Raw genomic sequence first — 24,923 nt, forward strand, 5'->3', positions numbered from 1 at the left:
ACTACTATTAAAAGTTACAAATTAAGAGCACACATAAACAACTTTTTTATATAAAATATTTGTACTTTTATTACTTTTCAAAATTGTTTTCAAACTAAAAAACAACGTTGAAAGCTAGAAAATTCTGCCTGGCGAGCTAGATGCTGCATACAGGCCGTACGATGCCAATTCTTATTTTGTTTTCGTTTATATTTAATTAAAATTATACAAGTAAGTTCTGGTCTATTGATTTCAAATTTAAACATTATACTGGTTTGAATATTATCTTCGGCTTGACGTGCTGGTAGGATGCGGCCCTTTTTGGTATGAATTTAATTTGTTTATTATTTAAAATAAAGTCGTTTCTTTTCGTACGAAATTAAATTTCTCTGATCTTTCAATTAATCAAGTTTGGCCGGATCTGTTTTTAAAACCAAGATTCAGCCGGATTCGGACTATTTTTTGAAAGCATGATCTTAGGGAAAGGTCTTGGATCTGGATAGCCGTAGATAACTACATTAAATGTATTTTGTGTTAATCTGTAATATAGCTAAATAAGCCAAAGAGTAACAAATCAAGATATTTATTTTGAATGTTTTTAGTTGTAACTAGTTTTCCAAGATACTAACAAAATTTACACATTTTTTTCAAACATTAGTTTTTGATATTTAAAGTGCCGGTAATTATCGAAAATAACATTAAAAAAAAACTATAAAAGACACACTAAAAAGTTAATTTTTTAAAATTTCATATCTTAATTTGCTCTTTTGTTACACTTGTAACTAAATTTCATAAATAAAATTATCACTAATAAAAACCTAACGTTTTTTGAATAAAGCTTGTAGGTTATTTTTATTCATCTTAGCCAATGCAACATTAACACATTTTAAAGTTATTATTTGTTAATATTAGAACTTAAATAGTAAACTAACTAAATATTACAAGACCTTACCTGGTGATAACATATCTAATGAAATCTTACTTTTCATTATAAAAACAAAACAATCTAAAAACTTTTGTTTTTAACTTAAGAAATTTATCGATAAATTAAAAGTTATTTTTTAATTTATAGTATACTGTGATAGTATATTAAAAGTCATTTTTTAATTTATGTAATAAAAAAAACTATAATTTTTTATATGCTTTATTAAACTTTTATGATAATTTTTTTTGTAAAATTAATAAAGGAATGTGTGGTAAAGATACATTTATAAAAATTACAAGCAAAAAAAAAATTCTAGTATACTGTGAAGCTATAACTAAATCTCAAATTTAAAGATACACAAAAATACTACTTTTTTTGATTAGAAATACCGTATAAAAAGTAAAATATCAAAAAAGTATTACTAAAAAATATGCTAACATTATTAATTGCAAATGGAGGCAAAATTGGAGGCAATTAAGACATGACAAAACTAAGCTTAAATTTCAAATGATTAAAGCTCGTCTTGATATGTATGAGCTATTTTGATCTTTTCCTTATTATTTTCCAAATGAAACTTAATGTAATCATCTATTTTGTCATTTTCTTTCTAAAAACGTATTATATTGAACTTTGGACGTGAGAAAGATATTACTTATAAGTAAGTTAAAAATTTTCATTATAAAAGATTGTTTTCATTATACTTTTAAACAGATAAACCTTAAAGTATACATTCCTACAAAAATTTACTCAATTTTTTTTGTTATATTTCTATATAAGCTTAATAAAAAAAAAACTATTACAGTATACGTACAGGTTGCCTTATAATATATACGCCTTTGACATATAAAGAACAAAAGAAAGTAGCATGTATTATTTTATGGTTGGGTAGTAAAATAGTTGACATTATATTCAAACTTTTAGTAAGTATAATATTTTATTTCATTAAAGCGTATTAACATTAATTTACTGAAGCGCTTCACTGCCCAAAACATACTCTACTATTTATAAACACCATGAAAAACTTGTATTAGCTAATGATTTTTTTACCAAACAAAATGCTTTACGATTTTCAAAAAAACATTTTCTAGACGAGTGTTTGTTGTCAATTTTTTACCAAAACTTTAACATCATAATCCAAACAAATTAATTTTAAATTTAATCGTAAAAACAAGTTTTATATTAAAAAAAAACTTCATTATAACAAATAAGAAAAGTATTTTTTATTCATGATAATTATTTTAGTTTTACAAATTGTTAAACATTGCAGTTTTAAATTCATAGCAACACACAAAACAATAAAATGTAATGATTCAAGAAACACTTCCGGCAATTATTTAAAATTAAGTATGGAAAAGAAAACCATCTCAAAAACTAAAGTTTACTTTTATATATAAGTAATAACGGCAGTAAATTTCGTTTATCTAAAATATATAAAACATTTTAAATAAAATATTTGTCAGCATCGTTTAAAATTTATTAAATTAACATTATTAATTAAAGAACTTCTTAAGTCACGACCAAAATAAACTGCTGACAAAATTAGAACATCAAAGTAAAATTTTATTTTATAATATCAGTTTCTTCAATAAACTTATAAAGTTAGAAAATCACGAGATAAAACATAAATTTTAAAAGCCATTACTTTTTACCCAAAGAGTAATAAACGGTAATTTAGTAGAACTTTAACTTGTAAAATTTTAATTCAACTTTTTTTATAATGTGGAGTATAACATAAAACTAACTGCCTAAAAGCACATTTTAAGCTTTTTATAAAATTTATCGTTAAACAGTAGTAGTAAATTGGTTGTTAAAACTTTAACAAGTTTTTTAATAGTTTTAGATGTAAAACTTAACTCTTAAACTACATTGGTTCTGTGTCTTTAAAATTTATTAGCTACTCTGAATGTGAATTATGAACTTAAATCAAAATAAATAATGGACTTATTGTTTTCATAATAATGAAAGATCACTAATTCAAAAATAATTTTTAAACCTTAGTATTAAAAATTTTACGTTAAACAATAATTAAATGTATCTATATTAAGCAAAAAAACACAAACACAAATATTTTCAACATCCTTTGGTAATATTCTAGTTTTTATTAGCTTTTATATCAGAAAGATCTAACATATACTAAATTCACCCAAGAACTTTTAAGTATTAGAAGTTTTAATAATCTAAATATAAAATCAAAAAAGTAAGGGCCTTCTTGCATAATATGTAACATTTTCAACTATTTAAGTATAAAAACACTACAATTTAGTATTAAATGTAGTTACAATAAACATTAATTATTGATATTTAAGAACCTAAAAACTCGAAGAAAAAATTCATTAAAGCTGGAGTTTAACATTGTAGAAAAATTATTAGAACAATATTATTATAAAAACTTATAAAATATGACTTTGTCCTTTATTAAAAAATGATTCTGTAGATTGAATTTGTCTTTTAACTTAAAACCACATTTTTTGTTCTTTATATAACTTATCAATACTAAATAATTATTACAAGTGAAACAAAAAAGTTGAATTCATATCGCATAAATTAAGTCTAGGTTTTGGCTGTAAATATGTTTGTCTTTCGGAGCATCAAAACATCAATTAAATGTTTATTTCTTTAAAATTAAAAGTTCTAGCACAAAAAAAAAAAGTTACTTTAACTAGAAAAAAATCAGTTAAGCAAAAATAATCTTTTTTAAACAATAGTTGTTATTTAATACCATTGTAACGAGAGATTTTGAATATTTGATGGATATGCATTTCAAGACCAATAGATAAAAAACAATAAAAAAATAAAGGTAACTTTACTTTAGTAAACTTACTAAATATTGTGTAAAAAAAATTTTGTAATTATATTTTATTAAATATTTTTTTTTAAACTAACAGAAAAATCTGGTTTTTCTTTAGGAATACTAAGTCCCATACATGCCATTGAAATTTCATTGCAGAGTTTTGACTGAAATACATTTGTTTTTTCTAAGTCATTCAAAATTTCTTGAACTTTATCATAATAGTTATCTGTTTGTCCAAACAACATGTAAATATATTTTTGTATAAGTAAAAACTTTTATTTCATTAAAATAATAGTAAAACTAGTTTTTTTTTATTCAAACAAGCCTGAGTTGGCCAGAGTGTGTGGCAATCCTGACATTATTGAACTCATTCGTATGAAATATAGAGTCATGTAAGTATTTTTCTTTAAAAAATTATGTTTTAAATAAAAAAATATACATACAACTTAAAAAAACATAGCTTTATTTGTTATGGTATTCTTTATACTAAATGTTATGAAAAAATGTACAACCTTTTTCTTTAAAGTCTAAGTTTGGCATATCTTTATGCCACTTTAGTTTAATGTATTTTGAACTATACTGGACAAATAATAGTTCCTAGTTTTACTTTTTATACTTCAAGTTTAAAATTGTATACTTTCAATTTAGGTATACAACTCTAAACAACATAAAAAGTTACACTAAACAAGGATACTATTAATTTGTATAAATTAAATATATGAACTTATCTTTGACACTAAAAACAAAACTGTCTTCAATCAATTTTATACATATTTAACAAAAATTTATAACTATTTCATGTATTATTTTTTATTTAATGATTAAAATTCATCAGTAACACTAGCTTTTTATGAAGTAAATAACATTTTTACAGATACTATGAATATTAAAAGTATTTTTTATCAAAACATTAACTATTTTTACTTCAAGTAACAGCTGTTCAGTCCCTACCAGTTCTAAACTGAACAGTAAATGAATTTAACTTTTTTTAGAATGAATTACTTTAAATAAACTGCATAAGCGTCTTTTGTACTTTAAAACTAACAAATCCTAAATATCATTTAATCTTTTTCAAAGGTAAAAGTACAGAAGTTAAAAGTATTAGTTATCAACAACATTTTTTATTTTCAAAAAATACATAAAAACAACACAAAAATATAAGTTTTGGTACTTATTAAAGAAATAAAACAAATGTCAGAAACATATTAAATTCATAACAAACATTCTTAATTAGTACTTATCATGTTTTTTATAATATTTAGTAATAATTTAAATGATAAAAAACTTACTCATTATAAAATTACAAGATCTTTTTAACTTAGGTGATTGTTGTGGTAAATATTTCTTTTGACAAGTTTTGTCAATATTAAATTCATCATACTCTGAACTTGATTTGAACATTTTAATTGCCTTGACAACTTTCTTACAGTCTTCACAAAATTGTTCTAAAAGATATACAGGAAATAAAGTCTAGTATAATGATAATGATAATAATAACATTTTTAATAAAAACACAAATTAAAATTTTTTAGCTGTTTTAAAATAACCAATTTTTTTTTAAATAACACAAGGTAATCAAAAACCTATCCTTATTTTACTTGTGCAAAACATTAGTAACTTTTTTATTGAGAAAGAAAATGTGAAAGCTTTAAAAGAATTTAAATTGAACTGGTTTGGAGAAAGATTGTTTATTATTCTTTGAAATATATATCTGATAAGATATAACTACTTTTATACAATATTGAAAAACAAAACAAATAATAATATATCTTTAACTACTTTACTATACTTAATTTTAGTTCCAGTCTCAAAAACTAATAGTTTGTTTAATATGCAAATGATAGACAGTATAAGACTTAAGATGCAAAACAGCAAAAAAATTTTTTTTTATTGCACACAAGTTTTAAAATACAAGTAAATAATGAGTAAGTTAAATTAACTGTTCAAAATATAGGTTTAATTGTTTGCTAACAAAAGATCCTAGTGAAATAACTTCACTGGAATATAAATAAAGATTGCTGTACAGTTTGTAAGTTAAATTAGTCATTTTCATATAAAATGGAACAATTCAAACAGGTATGCTTAAAGAACTTATTTATCGAAATAATAATAAAATTATGAACTAATGTCACTTGCTGAAGCATTAAGCAATTTTTGAACTTTAGGTCATTTTGATATATAATAATAGAACAACAATTCAAACATATATGCTTAAAGAACTTGTTTATCTAAATAATAAAAAAATTATGAACAATATTCACTTGCTGAAGAACTTAGAAATTTTTGACCTTTAAGTTAACCAAACAATTACTAGCTTTTTAAGTAAGCTTAAATGTATAGAACTAATTAAGACTACAGGGGGTAAATCACTTATTCTTAAAGTTAGTCTACCAATTTACAAACTAACCTACTAGTTGCTTTTACCACTTTTAAAAAATTAAAAATTCTTTTCAGATATTGCAATATTGAAGTTAGAGTTTAGTAGGTTCCTTATGAAAGGTGACATTAAAAAGGAGGCAAAAAGACTATTTCATTAATTTTTTTAATTTTTTTATTATTTAAAAATTATCTCAGTTTATTCTCTATAACACTATAAACAATTTAAACCAAAGGTTTTTTCATTTATAACTTATAACATATTTTTTTCAATCTATATTTAGAAAGTTGTTTTAAATTTAGTAAAAACAATTCCTAGAATTTGAGGTAAAATGCTTAGGAAGAGATAGATTTTTTTTTATGAGAAAGTTGTACTCCTTATGGTATAAAATATAATAACATTAACCATAAATTTCAAAAATTAATAACTATTAAGTCAAGTAGTAGTTTTAAAATTTGATGAAAAAATTAAACAGTTTTAAGTTAATGGACATTTTATTTATGATTTATAGACTACAGAAAACAAAAGTATACTAGATATAAATTGTTAAATTGTAGTAAAAAGTGTTAATCAAATAAACCATATTTATTTTTATTTTATAATTTAAACTTTCACTATAACTTAGAACAGAAAAAAAAACTGTTTTTAAATTAACTATAGACTTATTAAAAAAAAAGAATCGACATTACTAGGTAAAATTGAATAACAAACATAAACATTGTTACTGTAACTCAGTATTCCTAACTAAAAAATAACTTGACCAGGTAAAAAATACATATAATGTAACACACTCGCTTTGTTAAGAAAAAATATCCTTTTAAAAGGTAGAGTATAAGACTTATATTTTTTACCACTAGTAAAATAATCAAATTAAACAAATATACATACTGTCAAACAGACATGATAAACAATTAAAACTTTTTGAGAGTGAAAATTCTTTACTTAGAAATTGTAAGCAGCCTAACAAACAAATAATTGTACAACAACAACTTAAAATACCTTTGGAAACACTTTCTGGTAAAAGATCAGCAGCTTTAACTGACAACAGAACTTTAAGTAGTATACATATGAAAAATACTCTTTGGTAGTTGCACATCTTCAAAAAAATTATTTTTAAAAATATTTTTGTTATATTTTTGTAGACCCTTAACTTATTAATTATATGTAAAATTATTGTACCTTTTAATATCTATACCTTGTTTTAATACAAGTGTTCAAACTACACTATTATAAAATTAAAATTATAGCTGTTAAGTTACTCTGGAGATTATACACAGCTTTTGAATTGTGATTTTACACATTAAGTTTTCGCTACACAAAACTGTAGTTATAAGTATGAAGATCAGCGACGCTTTATTTTACTTATGAGTTAGGAGGTAGTATAACTGAAAAAATCAACTAATAAACAAACATTACAAAACCATTAGCATGAATAAATTAAAAAAAAAAGATTTATGATTTTGTTATCAATGCGTACACATTTAAATTAAAAATTCTTTGACAACTTTTTTTAGAAGTTTTAAATAAAACTAAGATAAAAAGTTGTAGAGAAGGAAAATTTTATGTTAACCTTATGTATTAACCTACCAACTGCACACAACTCGCCATCTTCATATGGAAAATGTATAATAAAGACGAAAAATACACAGTTAAATGGAAAATACTTAGACAGGCCAACAGCAGTTTTAAACCAAACTTTATGTTCTCATTATGAACCTAGGAAGACTGTACATAGCAAACGCTAACAAAAGAAAAATCCTAAATAAGAGAAATGAACTAGTTACACAGTGCCCTCATTACCCAGGTAATATTTTAGTTTATTTTAATTCGCATTAACTTAGTTTATTTTATTCTATCAAATCTATTATTTTGTTATATTTATGTTTGTGTATATATTATTGTTTTGAATTACAACTTTTTCATAAAAGATATTTTTTGTTTTCTTAAAATCCTCTATATATCTTAATATTTTTATTTTTTCTAAGCTTAATATAAAAAATTGTTTTCACGTTGTAAAAAACTAATTCTATTTTACTCTATCATAATAGATTTTAATATTGTATTGTTAACAAAGTACTTAAACTAAACTTACCTATACTTTATTTTTATAAAAATTTTATAAACAATATGTTAATGGTAAGTGATATTTTAAATTTAATTTTATTTTGTGTGCATTTTTATTTTCTAATTCATCGCTCTGTATTTATGTTTTTCAGCTTTTGCTTGCGTCTGGTGAGTTGCCCTGCAGGGAAACGGCGTAACACTATAAAAATTTAAACAATAAATTATTATGACCTTAAATATAAATTAAACAACATTTTTTTCACTCTATATTTTAAATTTGGTATTTATTAACTTCTTAGTAAACATTTACTTTAAATTTATTATTTCCTCGTTATAGTTTTGACTATAAAAGTTTTTTTTTTAATATTTTGTAAAAGATTACCGTGACTAAAGTTTATTTATTAAATTCTACCTGCGAAATAAACTTTGTAGTAAGTCAGACATTTTACTTAAAAATGGTCCAGAAGACACCGTAATTTACCATTTATGCACTTGTTCATATCGAATAAACAAGTGATTTTAAAGATTTTTTTAATTATTAGTAGCACTTTGTAAAAATGTAAAACTTAAATCACTTGTAAATAAAAGTATCAAGATTGTTGCTTTTTTACTAAAAAAAATTGGCCCGCGACTAACAAAAAGCTACCGACCCCAGCTTTATACTCTTATATGAGTTATTTTAAATTAAGATCTAGTATTTGCAGCTAGATATTGAACAAAAACGTTTACTTACTTCTACAAAACTGATCTTTAAAAAGATTTAAACAAACTAGTATAAACTTCATTTTTAACTCATAGTAATCAAATTAGGGTGACGATTTTGTCTTAATTTCATTTTAACTCATAAATAGTTAAAGTTTAGGGAAAAAACCTTAAGTTTGTTTATTTTTTAAAACTAGAAGTAACAAATTTAGCGTAACGCATGTCTTTTGGTACTTTACTTCTTTTTTAGTGTTTGCCTACAATGTCATGCAGGGGGCGTATTGAGCAGCATTTACAATAACAACGAAATATACCAATATGATGTCACTGTCTGGTGCATTTCAAACATTTATATCAGATGTAAACTTACCTAATTCTTTTATACATTTTTAGCGATCAAGATAAACAATAGTTGAAAGTTTTTTTAATAATATAATTTATAGTCAAAGAAGAAAGTTTTTTTTTTTTTTTAATATGCTAATTTATTACCCGGTTTTTGTTTTTAATACAGTATTTCACTTTTTTGAAAAAAATAGTTAGATTTAGGTATTATAAGAGTACATTTTTTGGAAGCTAATAGACTTTTACTACTTTAAACAAAATAACACGCCGAACTTATTAATATAGACAAAAAAAGGTACAATGAAATACCATCTAGTTTTTTATACTGATTATTTTAAGGTTTTCTTTGATGTATGTTATTTTGTTTTATTTTTCCTTTTCGAAAGATAAAGTTTTTAAAACAAAGGTATTTATGTACAACTAATTTACTTGAACCCTCAAAAAATTTTAATCCAAAACTAGCAAAATTATGTAAATTCCTGATCAAAAAACTTGCTATTTTACTTTAAAAAAGTTTTAACAGTGCAACCTTGCTCCAACAATGTCGGGCAGAATTTTTTTTTGTAAAATGTCCGAATTAGACTTTTGCCGGGTAAAGATAACTTTGTTTTTTTACTAGTTTACTCTTTTATGTTAATTATGTATTTAATAAAACGCGTTTTTTCAATCTATTTTCAACAAAGTAAACAGTTATAATACACATAAAGTATATGAAAAAAATTTTGATAAAATTTTATTCAAAAAAAACACTAATAAAACCATACACAGTGGGCTGGCAAGTGGCCATTGACTATTTTCGCGATTAAACAGTTAAAGCAAGATTTTTATTTAGTTTTTTAGCGGGGTTTCCTCTTTTAAAAACTGGGTTTGTTTCTGTTCTGCTTAAAGTATACTAAAAGTTATGTAAGCTTAAATGTATCCAAAGTTTCTTTTTTTAAGTTTAAAAAAGCCTCGAAAAATGCTTTAATTTTTGTCAAAATTAAGGTCTACATCTACTGTTAAAAAACACCTTATAAGCTTTTATACAAATACTTTTTTTCAAGTTTTTTCATTTTTTTGGTTTAATGTTAATTGAAAAAAGTCAAAACTCTTTGAATATTTAAATGTAAAAGTATACTACTTCTCATTTGAAAAATTTTCTATTCTCGCCGAAAATTCATTGATGATTTCTGGCAATTTAGGGTATTCTTCAGGGTTAATGTTATCAATTTGCCACCTTAGAACCAACATTATTATTTTTTATTTAGTAAACATGACAAAGAATCTATATACAAATTTACAGACAAATCTATTATAAGGAATATAACTATTTTTTTAGGTTTTTACAAGCGATATTTCTGTTAAAAAAATTGATATAATATCCTATCCCTGGTTTTTCACTATGACAAAAAAGACCATTTTGTATGTTCTAGAAGGTTCTTAATGTGTATAGATTCACTTAATTTGGTTTACAGATCATTTAAGCTCCAAGAATGATGAGAAAAGTTAGTATTGGTCAAAACATGGTAGCTTAGTATATGTTTTAGTTATTGAAATAGTTTTTTTTTTACTATTTTAGCAAATTTAAGGTTTTGTAGTACTGTTGTTGAAGTAATTATAGTAGTTTTTGTAAAAGTAGTGTTTCTATTTATGATACAAGATAGCCAGAGTATTGCATCTGATTAAAACTAATATATTTTTTGTAGACTTATCACTATAACTTATTTAAACCTAGCAGTAATATGGATAGTTTAACTAACATCGAAATATACGAACTGTTCAAAAACCACAAACCACCATTTCAAACTAAGCCTAACTTTGACGCTGTTGCTGATGAAATGGTAGACCAGCTTGAACTTTCAAAATCTAGCAAATCTAAAGTTAAAGAAGATCTTGATAAGCTATTCAATGAATACAAAACTACACAAAACTATAGCAAACCAACGGTAGAGGTTTGCTAAATTACACCGAAAGTGGATTGTAAGCTAACAACAAGTTTCTAAGACATTACAAAATGAACTTTTCAAGGAAAACTTCTCAGTATGAAAATTTAAGAGACTGTTTAAATCGATTTGGGAAAAGAGTGACTACGATGTTAACAACACTTTAGACAGATTGAATTGCACTTGTTGTCAAGAAGTTGGACATACTGCGCAAAGTTGTTTGCAGCTAAATGAAAAAATTTCATCATGTAGTTCAGAATGGAAAACGTTGTTACATATGCTTTGTGCTACTGAATAAAGTGTTTTATTTATTTTAGAAACTTATTTTCAAAGATGTTTTAAAAACTTAGTGTTTGACTTATATTTTCTAGTAAATTTAAAGTTTTTTTTTGTACCCGGGCTAAATTATTTTGTTTTTAGCACTGTTTTGCAACGAATAAATGTTTTTATTGTTTATAATGTTTACGGTTTTTTCTTTTGATAAACTAGTACAAATGTAATGGTATTAATAATACAAACTTTGATATACAAAAATCAGCCTTAAATTAAAAATAAACTGTATTTAGAGTATAGTTTCACCCGGCTTGATATTGAAAATTTATTCATATTTAAACTAAAATGGGAGTAAATGTAACTCTCTTGAGGTAGCCAATTATTATTTCCTTTTTTTTTAAGTTTCTTTCTTTAAAGTTTCATTAGAAATTAAAACTTAAACTATTTTTTAAATAAAAACGAACATTATTCTTATTGTAACACTAAGTGTAACTTTAAATTGTATTATAGTGTTTTTTATGACAGTTTTATGTCAATGGCCGCTTGATCCCCGTTTTCAGCCCACTGTGCAATATATAAAAAAGCTTGTATCGGACTTGATATTTAAGATGAATACATTGATTTTAACTGAACTAATTAAATATACTTTTTGACTAAAACCGACCATATCAGCAAGAAATCACTGTATTTGTGTACTAAATCAGTGGTCTTCAAGGTGTACACTGGTGCACACGAAAATTTTTTTGGGGTACACGAAACTTATTTAGGGGTGCACGAAACTTTTAGATTACATATAAAAAAAATAGTCTTGTTATTTTATTTATATAGTTTATGCGACATGATTCTATATTAAAGTTAAATCTAACCCTGGTGTTTAATTTAGCTTTTAGTTAATTTGCAATTTTACTCTCATGATCTATTTTGGTATTAAATGTCACATATCATTCTTTATATAAATAATCAGGGTTGCCACTTTTTTTTTCAAAATTTTTTCCAGGTTTGCCAAATTTCTTCAAGGTTTTTATAAGTACATATTTTTGTTTTAAAGTTAAGTTTAAGGTAAAAAACTGTGTTAAATAGTATAAAAACATTGAAAAGATACTGTAAAGCTACTTTAGTTATGTTTCTAATAAAAAAAATTTTTGATGTTGACCAAAAGTTTTTATTTATATGATAGATTTTTAAGTCAAATCGAAATTTTACTACTGAACATGTGAAAATTGTTAAAATTCCAGGTTTTTTTGTGTTTTTTGTTCAAAATTCCAGGTTTTTTTCAAAATTTCTCAAATTCCAAGTTTTTCCAGTTTTTATTTTGCCTAAACTGTCAAATTCCAGGTTTTTCCAGGTAAAGTAGCAATCATGACAATGTCATAAAGTAACAACCTGAATGGTAATCCTCAAAGCTCTTGTAATGTTCAATGACTGACGTGGAGGAAGCTGTCATCCAGCTACTATCAAGATTAAGCGACCAAATAAAAAGGTTAATTATTTCTTATTTACTACTAAACTACAATATTTTTATTAGTAAAGAAAGTTCTTTTTTTAACTAAAATTATTAATTTTACCTACTTTTTAAATTAAACAATTATACTTCAAATATATTCACATGATAATGATGTTATTAGTTCAGTAATGATTAAAATTTAAAGCTAGTTTTTCTTATACAGGAAAATTTAAGAATTTAGGTTTGATTTAAACACTTTAATTAAAATAACTAAAGTATTTTAACAATTCTCTTTAAATAGATGCATGGTATGAGTAATGATATAATTTTAAGTAACAGTTTTAACTTTCAAATAATACAAACTAAATTGTTATAGATTTTTCCCATAACTGAATAGTACATACAAAATCTACAGAATTTGTAGGCTTAAACTGGCATATAGTTGCCACACACTGAAGATAGTTTTTTAGTTAAAATAGTGACGAAATGTAAATTAAATACTAAGCTTAATTAAAAATTTAAAATACAGTAGTTATATGTAATAAATTTCATAACAAAACATAGTTAAATTACCAGTTTTAATTTTTTTTTACCAGAAAGAAGTGACAATCAGTTACAACCCTGAACTTCTTGAAGTGCGAAAATCCAGTCTATGAAAGAAACAATGTCTACATCAACTGTACGGAGACCGACAAGATATACATCATTTTAAATTTAGCTGTTTATAACTCGTTTTTTTGTTAGAATATCATTTGTAAATATAGATAATACTTACAAGTAAAAGACATTAGTTTAAGTATGTAGTTAATGTTAAATTAAATACTTTTAGAGTACTGTACTGGGGACTTGTAGTGTTTGCGAAGATATGTCTAATTAATATGTAAAAAGCCATATAACTAAAATGACATTGTGAAAATAAGGTAAACCAAATAGAAACGTTCACTAAGATTATGATCAAATAATAAGTTTCAGCTTAAGTTATTCAAAGGTTTCCATGTAAAAATTAACTAAGTTCTGATATATAAGCGCCACTAGTAGGTTTCATGAAAACATATCTCATTAACATAAACATCACAAGAATATCGCTTTAAGGAGAAACATGTTACTAAAAGTGCTTACGTAGTCCCAACACTAGCAGTGCTTTTTAATATTACATCTTGGAGTGCACCGATTTTATTTTTTGCAGTTTTCAAATAACAAAAATAAATTTAAACAAATTTTTTAACAGTACAACTACTTTTAACTGTTTGCTAATAAGTTATAAAAAGTAAAGTTTTTCTACATATTAAAACAATTAATATTTCAAAATAATTTGTAGATTTGAAAATTATAAAAGAAATATTTCAAAAGTTACTAGCTAATGTTAAAAGTAGATGATAATGAAACTTTTTAAACAAACATTATTAAATAGTAAACATGATTCTAAGATGAAGTAATTGTTGAAGATTTTTTTTTAAATCAATATAATATTACTTTAACTAAACATTTTTGTATTAATTGCCAATTTTTTTTACTAGTGCTACGTAACCTTGTATACTAATTGGTGCTTATTAGAAAATTATGCTTGTGTTTTAATGAAGATAAAAAAATAATTACATGCAAAATTGTCTTAATTCTACCAGATAAAGTAGAGGCTTAAAATATACTCTTTTGTCTTTTATGAGTACTAAAAATTGTTTGCACGCTAAGTATTTTATCAAATCCACATAATAAACTTATAGCAATTTAAAATTTAATTCTTAATGAGTACGAAGTCTAGATGTTTAATTTAAAAAACACGAAAATGTAAAAATTAAATTTTCGAACACATTGAAATTAGATGTATATCATAAGAATGTAAAGCTTGATTTTTGATAAATATTTAAATCAAACAAGTTTTAAGTTATTTTTTATAATTAGATTTGAATAGTATTCAAAGGTCAATACTAAAAATTTTATGTTCACAATTTTCACACTTTATATTAAAAAATACTTAAAAAAGAAATAATCCCCTCAAAGAAATTACCACAGTTCAATTACAAGTAAATAAAATTAAACGATTATACAATAAAAGTTTAAAGAGCTGAGAGTAAATGAATGTTAACGAAGCAAGTAATCAAATTATTTTTATTTTTTATTGCACTTAATAAAAGCTCATAGTAATAAAATGACCAATCTAAAAGCATAAACTTGTAAATCAGATATTTAAAAAAATTCAACAGTACTCTTTACTTATTAAACTAACATATGTTTCTGTGTGTTAACAAGTTAACACACTTCAACGGAGCTCTGTAAAAAATAAATACTGTAAGTAAAGAGTAGAAGTTAAAGTAGTTATATAGTATATATGTATTTACTATAAATAAGCATAATTACTATTAATAAATGGCTAATAACACATATGAAAAATATGTTCGTTTAATAAATAAAGAGTACTGTAGAAATTTGTTAGTATATTCCAGTGAACTTGCAAATGACTAACTTTAAATGTTGAGTATAAATATGATATTGTAATGTTTGCGCACTATGAGATACTACAAAAAATATTATCTTTTCTTCGAAATAATAAAACAATACTTAAGACTTAAAGTAAAATAATTTTAAGAGTTATAAGTAAAATCCCGCCAATAAGGTAGAACTATAGGCAAGGAAGAGGTTAGTTCATTCAAATGTGGTGTCAGCAAATCTGCTACTCTTTTGTTTCCTTTTTCAGATAAATGCAAACCATCACACAGAAAAGATTTCATGTCTTCATCAGAATTTATGCTATTCCATAAATCTATGTTACGACAACCGCTTTCTCTAGCTACCTACAATTTATATTAAAATATATATTATAAAAAAAAAATATATATAAAATATAGTTTTAATCATGTTAAACTTAGTTGTTTTGGACTTTCTTTAATAAAAACAATCTAAAGGCTTGTTTAACCATATTTAGTTAGCTTTATTTTTATTATAAAAAAATAAGCAATTTTAGTTTGAACAGCTTTTTTCCGGCGCATAACTTATTAAAAATATATAACAGAATACATTTCATTTTCTTTAAATTTATTTAAGTACTTTCGTAGTAAGGCTCATCAGAAATAGTTTCTTACTGAATTGGAATGAATACAAATTGAAATAAAATCATACTGAAGTTTAAAGTTTTAAGATATAAAATGACGTAATAATCAAATGTTAAAAATTAAATAACTGCTAATGCTATACAAATTTGGTATACTAATAAAATTACTAATATAAGGATTTAAAAAGTCTAGTGTAAATTTTAAATCCTTATAATAGTAATTTAAAAGTAATTAGTTTCTTGTTAAATTTTAATTTTAAGTATAGTTTTAATTTAAATTTTTATCGCTTGTTTATTTAGATTGTTTTAATTCTAACGATTTTTATTAGTATACCAAATTTGTTTAGCATTAGCAGTTATTTAATTTTTAACATTTGATTATTACGTCATTTTATATCTTAAACCTTTAAACTTCAGTATGATTTTATTTCAATTTGTATTTATTCCAATTCAGTAAGAAACTATTTCTGATGAGCCTTACTACGAAAGTACTTAAATAAATTTAAAGAAAATGAAATGTATTCTGTCATATATTTTTAACAGTTTTAGTTTGTAGGTTAATCTCAAAAGTAGTTAAATTTGATTGTTTGGACTCAATTTATTATATAAAAGTCTGCAAAATAAAAAAATCTTACTTTGTTAGACAAAAGAGTACTAGAAACAATAAACAAACGTACTTTTAAACATGCTCTAGAGTATATCTCTGCATTTTTGTTAGTTCTTGTACACTTAGTTCCTTCTCCTTTTAAAATCATATCTTCAAGCAAACACTTTAATTAGTAAAAATTTTTAAAACTTCATTAAAACAAGTAGATTATTTTACTATTTAAAACCAAAAACCTTTTTATTTTTATAAAACAGGATTGAAAAAGACTTATGAGTTTACATTTAAAACACTTTTATGGTAAAAGCAACTTTTGCTGGAGTTAATTACTATTTACAAAAACAATATAAGGCCTAAACAAGATATTTTTCCTTATGAGGTATTTTTATAGTTTTCACTAAATTAATACTATTGAAGAGGGTTCAATTTGTTTTTACAATTATTTGTTTCTGTAGAATTTTATACTAACTGTAGTAATCTAAATATAAGCACTGTTTACCAATTACTCAATTTTTTTATAAGTTTTATAAATGCTTAGCTTAACTTTAAGACTTTTTATAAAAGATATTAAGTAAGGTTAACACTCATTTTATTTATTGACTTAAAATCAAACATATAAAGAAATAAAATTATTTAAACTTTATCATCTACATTTGTTTTTTCTTCATTATTAAAGATGAATAACTGTTTAAAAAGTTCTATTAATTACTGTTAAATTTTTTGAAGATTCAGAAAATATTTTGATTGCTTTAAAAAGTGGCAAAACTGATTTGGAATAAAAAATTGATAGGCTTTTTATGAAGATACAAAAAAAAGTATATCTTTCACTGTTCATAAATTTTTTAATTAATTTCACAATAAACTGTAAAAATCAAATCAAATACTCTTAGTTGTTTTACCATAGTTTTTAATCACCTTAGATCCTCTCAACTTGAAAACTTTAACCCTAAACATTAACTAGTAAAGCGACCAGATTATAGTTAATAACTGTATAATAAAAGCATTTAGTAATTACAACAAATTTAGTACCAATTAAATTAGAAAAGCCAGCTCTAAAATTCTTTAAAATTTTAGGTTTTTTTTTTATTTAATTGAGTATAAAATACATTTTTAGTAAAATTTAAAATCAATAAGTACAGTAAAAAATAACTTACAGCTTCAGAGATAGGTGGTGGAGTAATGACAATTATTTGATTCTCTTTTATTCCTAAAACTTTTATCTTTTCTATTAGTTGCAATAAATTTTCTTGATAGTCTTTTACTGGCACATGTTGAGTTGGTTTTTCTTCTGGCAGAGCAGCATCATTTGCCCCAAGAAACAATGTAACTGCAACTGTATCCTATGTAAAAAAATAAATAGCTTTAAATGTTACTATATTTAAACTTCTTATCTAAGCTTTATTCTAGTGATTTGTTTATTTTGGATGTATAATTTGATCATTTAAAAACTTTAGTCTTTAGATTAGACTTATACTTGTAAATCAAAATGTGAACTTTGAAAAAAGTTAGATAACTTTTGTTATTTTAAAATTTAAAGTTAAGTTATGGTAAAATGTTTTAACATGTAGAAATGCATGGTTCCCAAAAAATTTAAAAAGAGTTCTTAATTTAAAAAATAAAACTACGTCATTTAAAAAGTCTATTTAAAAAAGTTTAAATTAATTAGTTTAAACTTACTGCTAAAAACTTTCAATATTTTGATGTCTAAATACACCTTATACATACTTAGTCCAAAGTATTTACTATGAATTATTTGAAGGGAAAAGTTATGAATTTAAATAAAAATGGTTAGACTATGAGTAAAACATAAGAAAACTGTGCAGAAACTTTTTTATAAAACTTTAAAGTACCTTTTCAATCAAACAAAATATCATTAAAATGTATCTAAATCAAGTTATTAACAAAAAAATTTTCTAATCTGAATTTATAATTCATAGGTATAAAAGATCACCCCCAAAAAAACACAATTGTGGTCGTTGAAGCAGCAACATAGTTCTTGTCAAAGTTTCAATTACACTTAATAGTCAATTTATTTGTTCCAATAATATTATTTTTTTAATCAGATAAAACATTTTTTGATACAAATAACCTTATAAAGGTAAAATAATACCAAGCTGTCAATAGAAGTACTAGTAAAAAGTACTAAAATGCAAGTTATCACTTTTTTTTTTAGTTTATAGAAAGACCAAGGTTTCATTTTTGCAAAATATTCTTTAGTTTAGCTTTAAACATTTTTTATTAGTATACATTATTATTTTATTTATTATTAGTATTAGTCATTTTTTAAAGAATACCATAATTTAAGTTAGTTTTTAGATATAGTCAATTTTACAAAAAGTGTCTGATATAAACATATGGCCACATATAGACAATATTGCTTTTTCATTGTCAGTTTTTGAGGAAATTTAAAAATTTACTATAAAATATATACACTTTTTTATTTTCCTGCTAGACTTTAAATTTTCAGAAAATAATTTTTAAATAAATTGAACATTAGAGTTAACAAATTATAAAGTTTTTTATTATTTTTTCTTTTAAACTTTTTGTTTAAGATTTCAAAATAATCTTTAATTGATTACTTTAACTTTTTGAAATAACTGTGACCCACAGAAGACCTTTTGTTAAACAGCTTCACTACAAGCAAAAATTTGGCTAGTTACTTAAAATCCCTTTTTTAAGACTTCAAAAAAGAAATAGCAACAAAAAAAAACTTAAGATTGCTTTAGGTTGAAATTGACTAATTTTTTTTTTCAAGTATGATATTCACACAAAAAATTGTTCAAAACTACTTGATTCATCTTATAATTTCAGCTAGATTGAATTACATAAAACTTAAAAATTAAAAATATTATTTTATAAAACTAGCACCCTACAAAACAAAGTTTAATAAAATACATTAATAAAAACAATTGCTAACAATACAAAATTAAAGTTTAGAAAGGTTGGAATATTTACAAAATTAAATCCAAGTTAGAGATTGTTTTAGTTAGTCAATTCATTATTAATTACCAGACTTTTTCTGAAATGACACTATAAACTATTTACTGATGTAATGGCATACAAGAAAAAATACAAATTTTAAAACTTAAAATAAACGCATTTCCAGGAAAACAACTTAAAATATTATTTAGAGCCGAGTAAAATCTAAATAAAAATTAATACATTTGATAAATAAACTATATCTTAAAACAAATAATAACTTAATTCTAAAAATACTTTTGGTAAAAGGTAAAAACAATTTTACAACTAAAATATTTGGTTAGATATATAACAGTTAGTTAAAATTTTAATAAAAACTATTAGTAAATACTTGAAATAGTTCTTTGGTTATAATTTCTTCAGCACAGTGGAGTATCATTTTTGTGTTGTAACCTGAAAAACCTCGATTAAACACATCACATTTTCGAAAGAGCAAGTCTTGCACTAAACTACCCCAACCACCTAATTGGAAGGAATACTGCGTAATAGAATCACCAAGTAAAATTACCCGAGGCCACATAAGTAGGTTTTTAATTTTAATTTTATTAATGGAATAAGAGGGTATCAGTCAGAAATACAGTGCTTTAGCTGCTTTGGTAAGCACAAAAAGTATGCTTTAAAATGACAAAACAGCCCTTTCGTTACCGCTCCCAGGACATCTGGGATTAGTGGAGGAAATCGTGAGTCAACGGGTATAAACTTATTAAGTGATAGGATTAATTTTAACACTAACAAGTTTTCCTATATAAATTGTAACAACAACTTTTTAAAAGTTTGTTACACTAATATAAGATCTGTTTTAAATAAATTTTATATTTTAGAGAACTATATAAATTTGAATAACATTGATTTATTTTTTTTGACTGAAACATGGTTGACTAATAAGGTCAACGATGCCACAGTGTGTCCTTTTAACTATAACATTTACCGAAGTGATAGGTCTAGTAGGGGTGGAGGTGTTGCTATCCTTTTCAAAAATTCGCTTAAAGTTATTAAAGTTAAAAACGATTCTATCTCTACTAGCAACATCAATTTTGAATACCTATGTGTAGATGTAATTTTTAAAAAGATGAAATTAAGATTTTGTTGTGTCTACCTTCCTCCACTGTCTGCTAGATGCGCACTGACTGTTCAAAATGTAATCAAAATGATTAAAATGGTTTTTCCAAAAGAGTGTTCTTTTTATGTTCTTGGTGATTTTAATATGCCAAATATAGATTGGAGGATTCCTAGCACAGATTTCAATAAACCCCATGAGTGTTTTCTTAATTTTTGTACAGACAATTTTTTAACCCAAGTAATTGAAAATCCAACCCATAAGAATGGTAACATTCTTGATCTCATAATTTGCAATCATTTTGGTCTAGATAGAATCATATCACACTCAACTAATTTTCCATTAACAAACACTTGTGACCATAACTTGCTTTCACTAAAAATTAAAATTGAAAATAAAATAGTACCTATTGCTAAAGAAGTCTCATATGACTATAAAAAAGCAGATTTTGAAAGCATCAATGATTTCCTGTCAAAAATTAATTGGACCTCTTTATTTAAAAATTCAGAAAATCTCCAGCATTTCTACGATCAATTCATCAGCTCAATCCAAATCTCAATCAAACGTTTTGTTCCAATTTTTTCTAAAAATAACAAAAGTAAAAAATATCCATCTCATATTAAAAAGTTATTAAAAGAAAAAGCGAATCTATACAAAAAAAGTAAGACAAATAAATCACTTTTGATAAAATACAAAAACAAGTCTAAAGAATATCAATTAGCTGTTAAAAAATACAACTTTGAATATGAAAACAAATTCTGCAAAAACCCAAATTTAAAAAAGTTTTATAGCTACGTGAAATCTAAACTTAAGTTAAATAATTCCATACATCTCTTATATGATAATGATAAAAACAAAACAGTAACCTCAGATTTTGAAATAGCAACACTTTTTAACATAAATTTTCAAAAAGTTTTTAAAAAAGACGAGAGTTACCAGTCTTTTAAGCTACCCCAAAAGAATTGTAGTAAGATGCAAAATTTTTTCATAACCTATGAAGACATTATAAGTTCAATTAACCACTTAAAAGATAAAATCATAAGAACGCCAGAAAACATTCCACCCTATTATATCAAGCATGTTATACAATCAATAATATTTCCACTTTCATTAATATTTAATTGCTCTCTAGAACTATCTGATGTTCCTAAACAATGGAAAACATCTTTTATTATTCCTGTGCACAAGAAAGGTAATATACACGATGCATTAAATTACAGACCAATATCTCTAACAAGTGGCTTTTCAAGAATTTATGAACATATTGTATCTGTAAAAATTCTCAATCACCTCTTTGATAACAAATTATTAACTAACAAACAGTTTGGTTTTGTTCCAAACCGCTCATCAACCATTCAACTGTTAACATGCTTACATTCTTGGTTAGTTCCTTATCTCAAAAATGAATTTACTAAAGTAGTTTATACGGATATTCAAAAAGCCTTTGATTCGGTATCACACAAAAGATTATTAAAAATTTTAAATCAGTATGGGCTACATGAAAGCTTAATTGATTGGTTTGATAACTTTTTAAATAATAGATCACAAAGAGTACTCATCAATAATACGCTTTCTGACTCTTTAACAATCTACAGTGGAGTACCACAAGGTGGTGTAGTTGGTCCCCTTCTCTTTTTAATTTATATTAATGATATTTGTTCAAACATTGATATTAAAAGTGAGTTAAGCTTATTTGCAGATGATGCCAAAATCTTTAGTCAGTCAAATACTTCATTACAACTATCTTTAGATAATATTTACATATGGTTAAAAACAAGAAAATTAAACTTAAATCCTAGCAAATGTAAAATTCTAACCATTAACAAAAAAGAATCTTCTCCAACTGACCTCTTAATCAATAACATCAAGTTACCAGAAATTAAAGTTTTTAAAGATTTAGGAATTTATATTTCCAAAGATTTGAAATGGAATGAACACATCAACTATTTATATAAGATTGCAAAAACTACATGTTATCAAATATTGAAAAGTTTTAAAACTAATTCTGCTTCAATTCTGACAAAACTATTTAAAACATACGTTCGCCCTAAACTTGAGTTTAGTACCCAAATTTGGTCACCCCATTTAAAAAAGGATATTAACAAAATTGAATCTGTGCAAAGGAGTTTTACCCGTCATATTTGTAATCGTTGCAACATATCTTACACGTCATATAATGATAGAATGATTAAATTTGGATTGAAATCACTGGAATATAGAAGATGGGAATTTGATTTATTAATTCTTTACAAAATTATCAATGGCAAATATAAAAGTTTTTTTGACCAGTTTTTTAATTTTTCCAAAAATAAATATCAACTAAGAGGAAATAATTTGAAAATAAAATGTAAACATGATTTTCAAAACAGTCAGTGGCAAGGCGCATTTTTTCACAGAGCAAAAGCTATGTGGAACAGATTACCTCAGGATATAGTATCTTGTGAGAGGGTAGAACAATTTCGTTTAAAGCTAAAAAGATTTGACTTAAATACGATAAATACCAGTAAAATTAACTAATTTTCCACTGTAACAAAAGGAAAAATATTCGTTTCCCTACGCCTCCCCCCTACAAACTATTAGTTTACTTATATATTTTGTAGTTATGAATATTGTTTTATAAGCCATGATTTTAGACAAACTTCTTTACTGTGTGTACTAAGTAATATATAAATTTGAATTTTTTGAACTGAATTTTCAATTTAGTTCATTTGTTTATCATATTATGTTTAACTTTGTGTTTCCATTTAAATTATGTTTGTATATATATATATGTATAATTTATCTTAAAGTTTTGAATATAAGTTTATTTTCTTTTTCTCTTTTTGTGTGTCCTGTTTAAGTGGCTCAGGTTTTGATGCCTGAGTCCAACATTGCACAATAAACAATATAATAATAATAATAAAAAAAGGCGACACTTTTTTAAAACTTACTGTTCAAAATTCAATAAAAGAAGACTAAAGATAAAACTGTAAGCTCAAAAATTAATTAAGCATTAAAAACAGTTTAACAATTTAGAACCAATCCATATTTTGTTGATTTCAATACACTTATTTGAGCCTTTAAATAAACAAAAAAAATATTTTAATTTATGCATAAATGAAATATTTGTATACTTTCAATTTCTAAATTTGATAAAGTTATTAGAGAGTCCTCCCTCAACTTAGCTTCTGCTTTTATCAAAGAAAAAATTACCAATTGAATTGGCTAAAATTTTATAAAAACAAACAATAAAATGTATATTTAATGGGATTTTTGTTATTTTCTTTTTAAATAGACTCATTAAAGTATGTTGTATTACTTACTTATACTCTACTAAATAACAAGCATTATAATATAACTGACAATTACAATAGAAAGAAAAACCTGTTTTAATAAATTTCCAATCTATTGATTTGAAAAATATTATGCAATATTTCTATAGCTTTGTTGTTTAAAAGTTACTTTCGAAATATATGAAAGTGCGAAACTTATTTTAAGATTTTTGTCTAAAAATGTATAAAGAAAACTGCTATAGTACATGAAAAGATTTTAGCTTATAATATATTCGGCCGAAATTGAGTATGGTGTACAACTTAGAATTGGAAATGAAAAAGTTTTTTAAAAGAATTAAGATCGTCTAGATTTAGTGAATTTATGACTAAAATGTAGAAGTCTTTAAAAAAGCTAAATTTTATAAACCTTAATTTACAACGAAAATTTACAATTAAAAAAAGAATTGAAAGAAATTGCCAATACAAGCTAAATTCTTTTAGCCAACTCTGGCTCAAAAGTTAAAACTTTCTTTTCTTGTAATGGATGTAAAGTTTACTACCTAATAGCTGTTAAAATTACTGTCAGAAATAAGAATTTATGAACATTAAAAAATTTTGCAAAGTTTACTTAAAATTTTCTGCTCGAGCATTTATCCAAACAGTTTTTACTTAGAAATATGTCAACTATCAACTTGAGTATACTAAAAAACATCCTGAGTAGCTTTATATGTAAATCGTTGGTTGCTTTAAATAGTCTAGGTATAAGTCTTTAAAATATTGTTTTAAACTCTTTAATTAAAATATTTTCAAAGCTTTGATGTACTTTAATTTGTATAACTATGTTAAAGGGGTTTAAAATATAGAAAATATTTAAATAAAGTAAGTGAACTTAAAATGATACTTTTTAGCTTTTCAATCTAGAATGCTAATCAAGTAGTTTAGTATTAAAACTAGTGTACAAAAGATTGTTTTCCTGTGCAGAAAATATAATGTTAACATAATAGATATTTTTCTTTGATTTAAATTTTTTTAAAGTAAATTTATATAGTTTTAAAGTTTTCACGTATTTCACTGTTTTACGGTTTCTTATATATAAAACTATTAATTTCAAAAAAAAAAAAAAACTAATACAAATATAAATTTAACACAATATAATTGCCTCTGAAA

At 24.1% G+C, this 24,923-nt stretch overlaps 2 protein-coding genes across 2 annotated transcripts; both read right to left on the minus strand.

The window, feature by feature from the left end:
* Positions 1-1,180: 1,180 nt before the first annotated feature.
* On the minus strand, positions 1,181-7,278 carry LOC145839379 (uncharacterized). Its single transcript, XM_082946957.1, has 4 exons — positions 7,072-7,278; positions 4,985-5,140; positions 3,788-3,921; positions 1,181-1,511 (listed from the first exon to the last, which is right to left on the minus strand). Exons 1-4 carry the CDS (start codon positions 7,166-7,168, stop codon positions 1,416-1,418), a joined length of 483 nt encoding a protein of 160 aa, XP_082803083.1. The 5' UTR covers positions 7,169-7,278; the 3' UTR covers positions 1,181-1,415.
* Positions 7,279-14,543: 7,265 nt separating this feature from the next.
* LOC145837900 (isoamyl acetate-hydrolyzing esterase 1 homolog) lies at positions 14,544-20,401 on the minus strand. The gene is made up of 4 exons (XM_082945386.1): positions 19,780-20,401; positions 17,624-17,809; positions 16,543-16,635; positions 14,544-15,608 (listed from the first exon to the last, which is right to left on the minus strand). The coding sequence occupies exons 1-4, from the start codon at positions 19,966-19,968 to the stop codon at positions 15,399-15,401; spliced, it is 678 nt and encodes a 225-aa protein (XP_082801512.1). The 5' UTR covers positions 19,969-20,401; the 3' UTR covers positions 14,544-15,398.
* Positions 20,402-24,923: the final 4,522 nt, after the last annotated feature.

The sequence above is a fragment of the Thalia democratica genome, chromosome 6 (genome assembly GCF_965202585.1).
Source record: "Thalia democratica chromosome 6, ktThaDemo2.hap1.1, whole genome shotgun sequence".
NCBI classification, from domain to species: Eukaryota; Metazoa; Chordata; class Thaliacea; order Salpida; family Salpidae; genus Thalia; species Thalia democratica.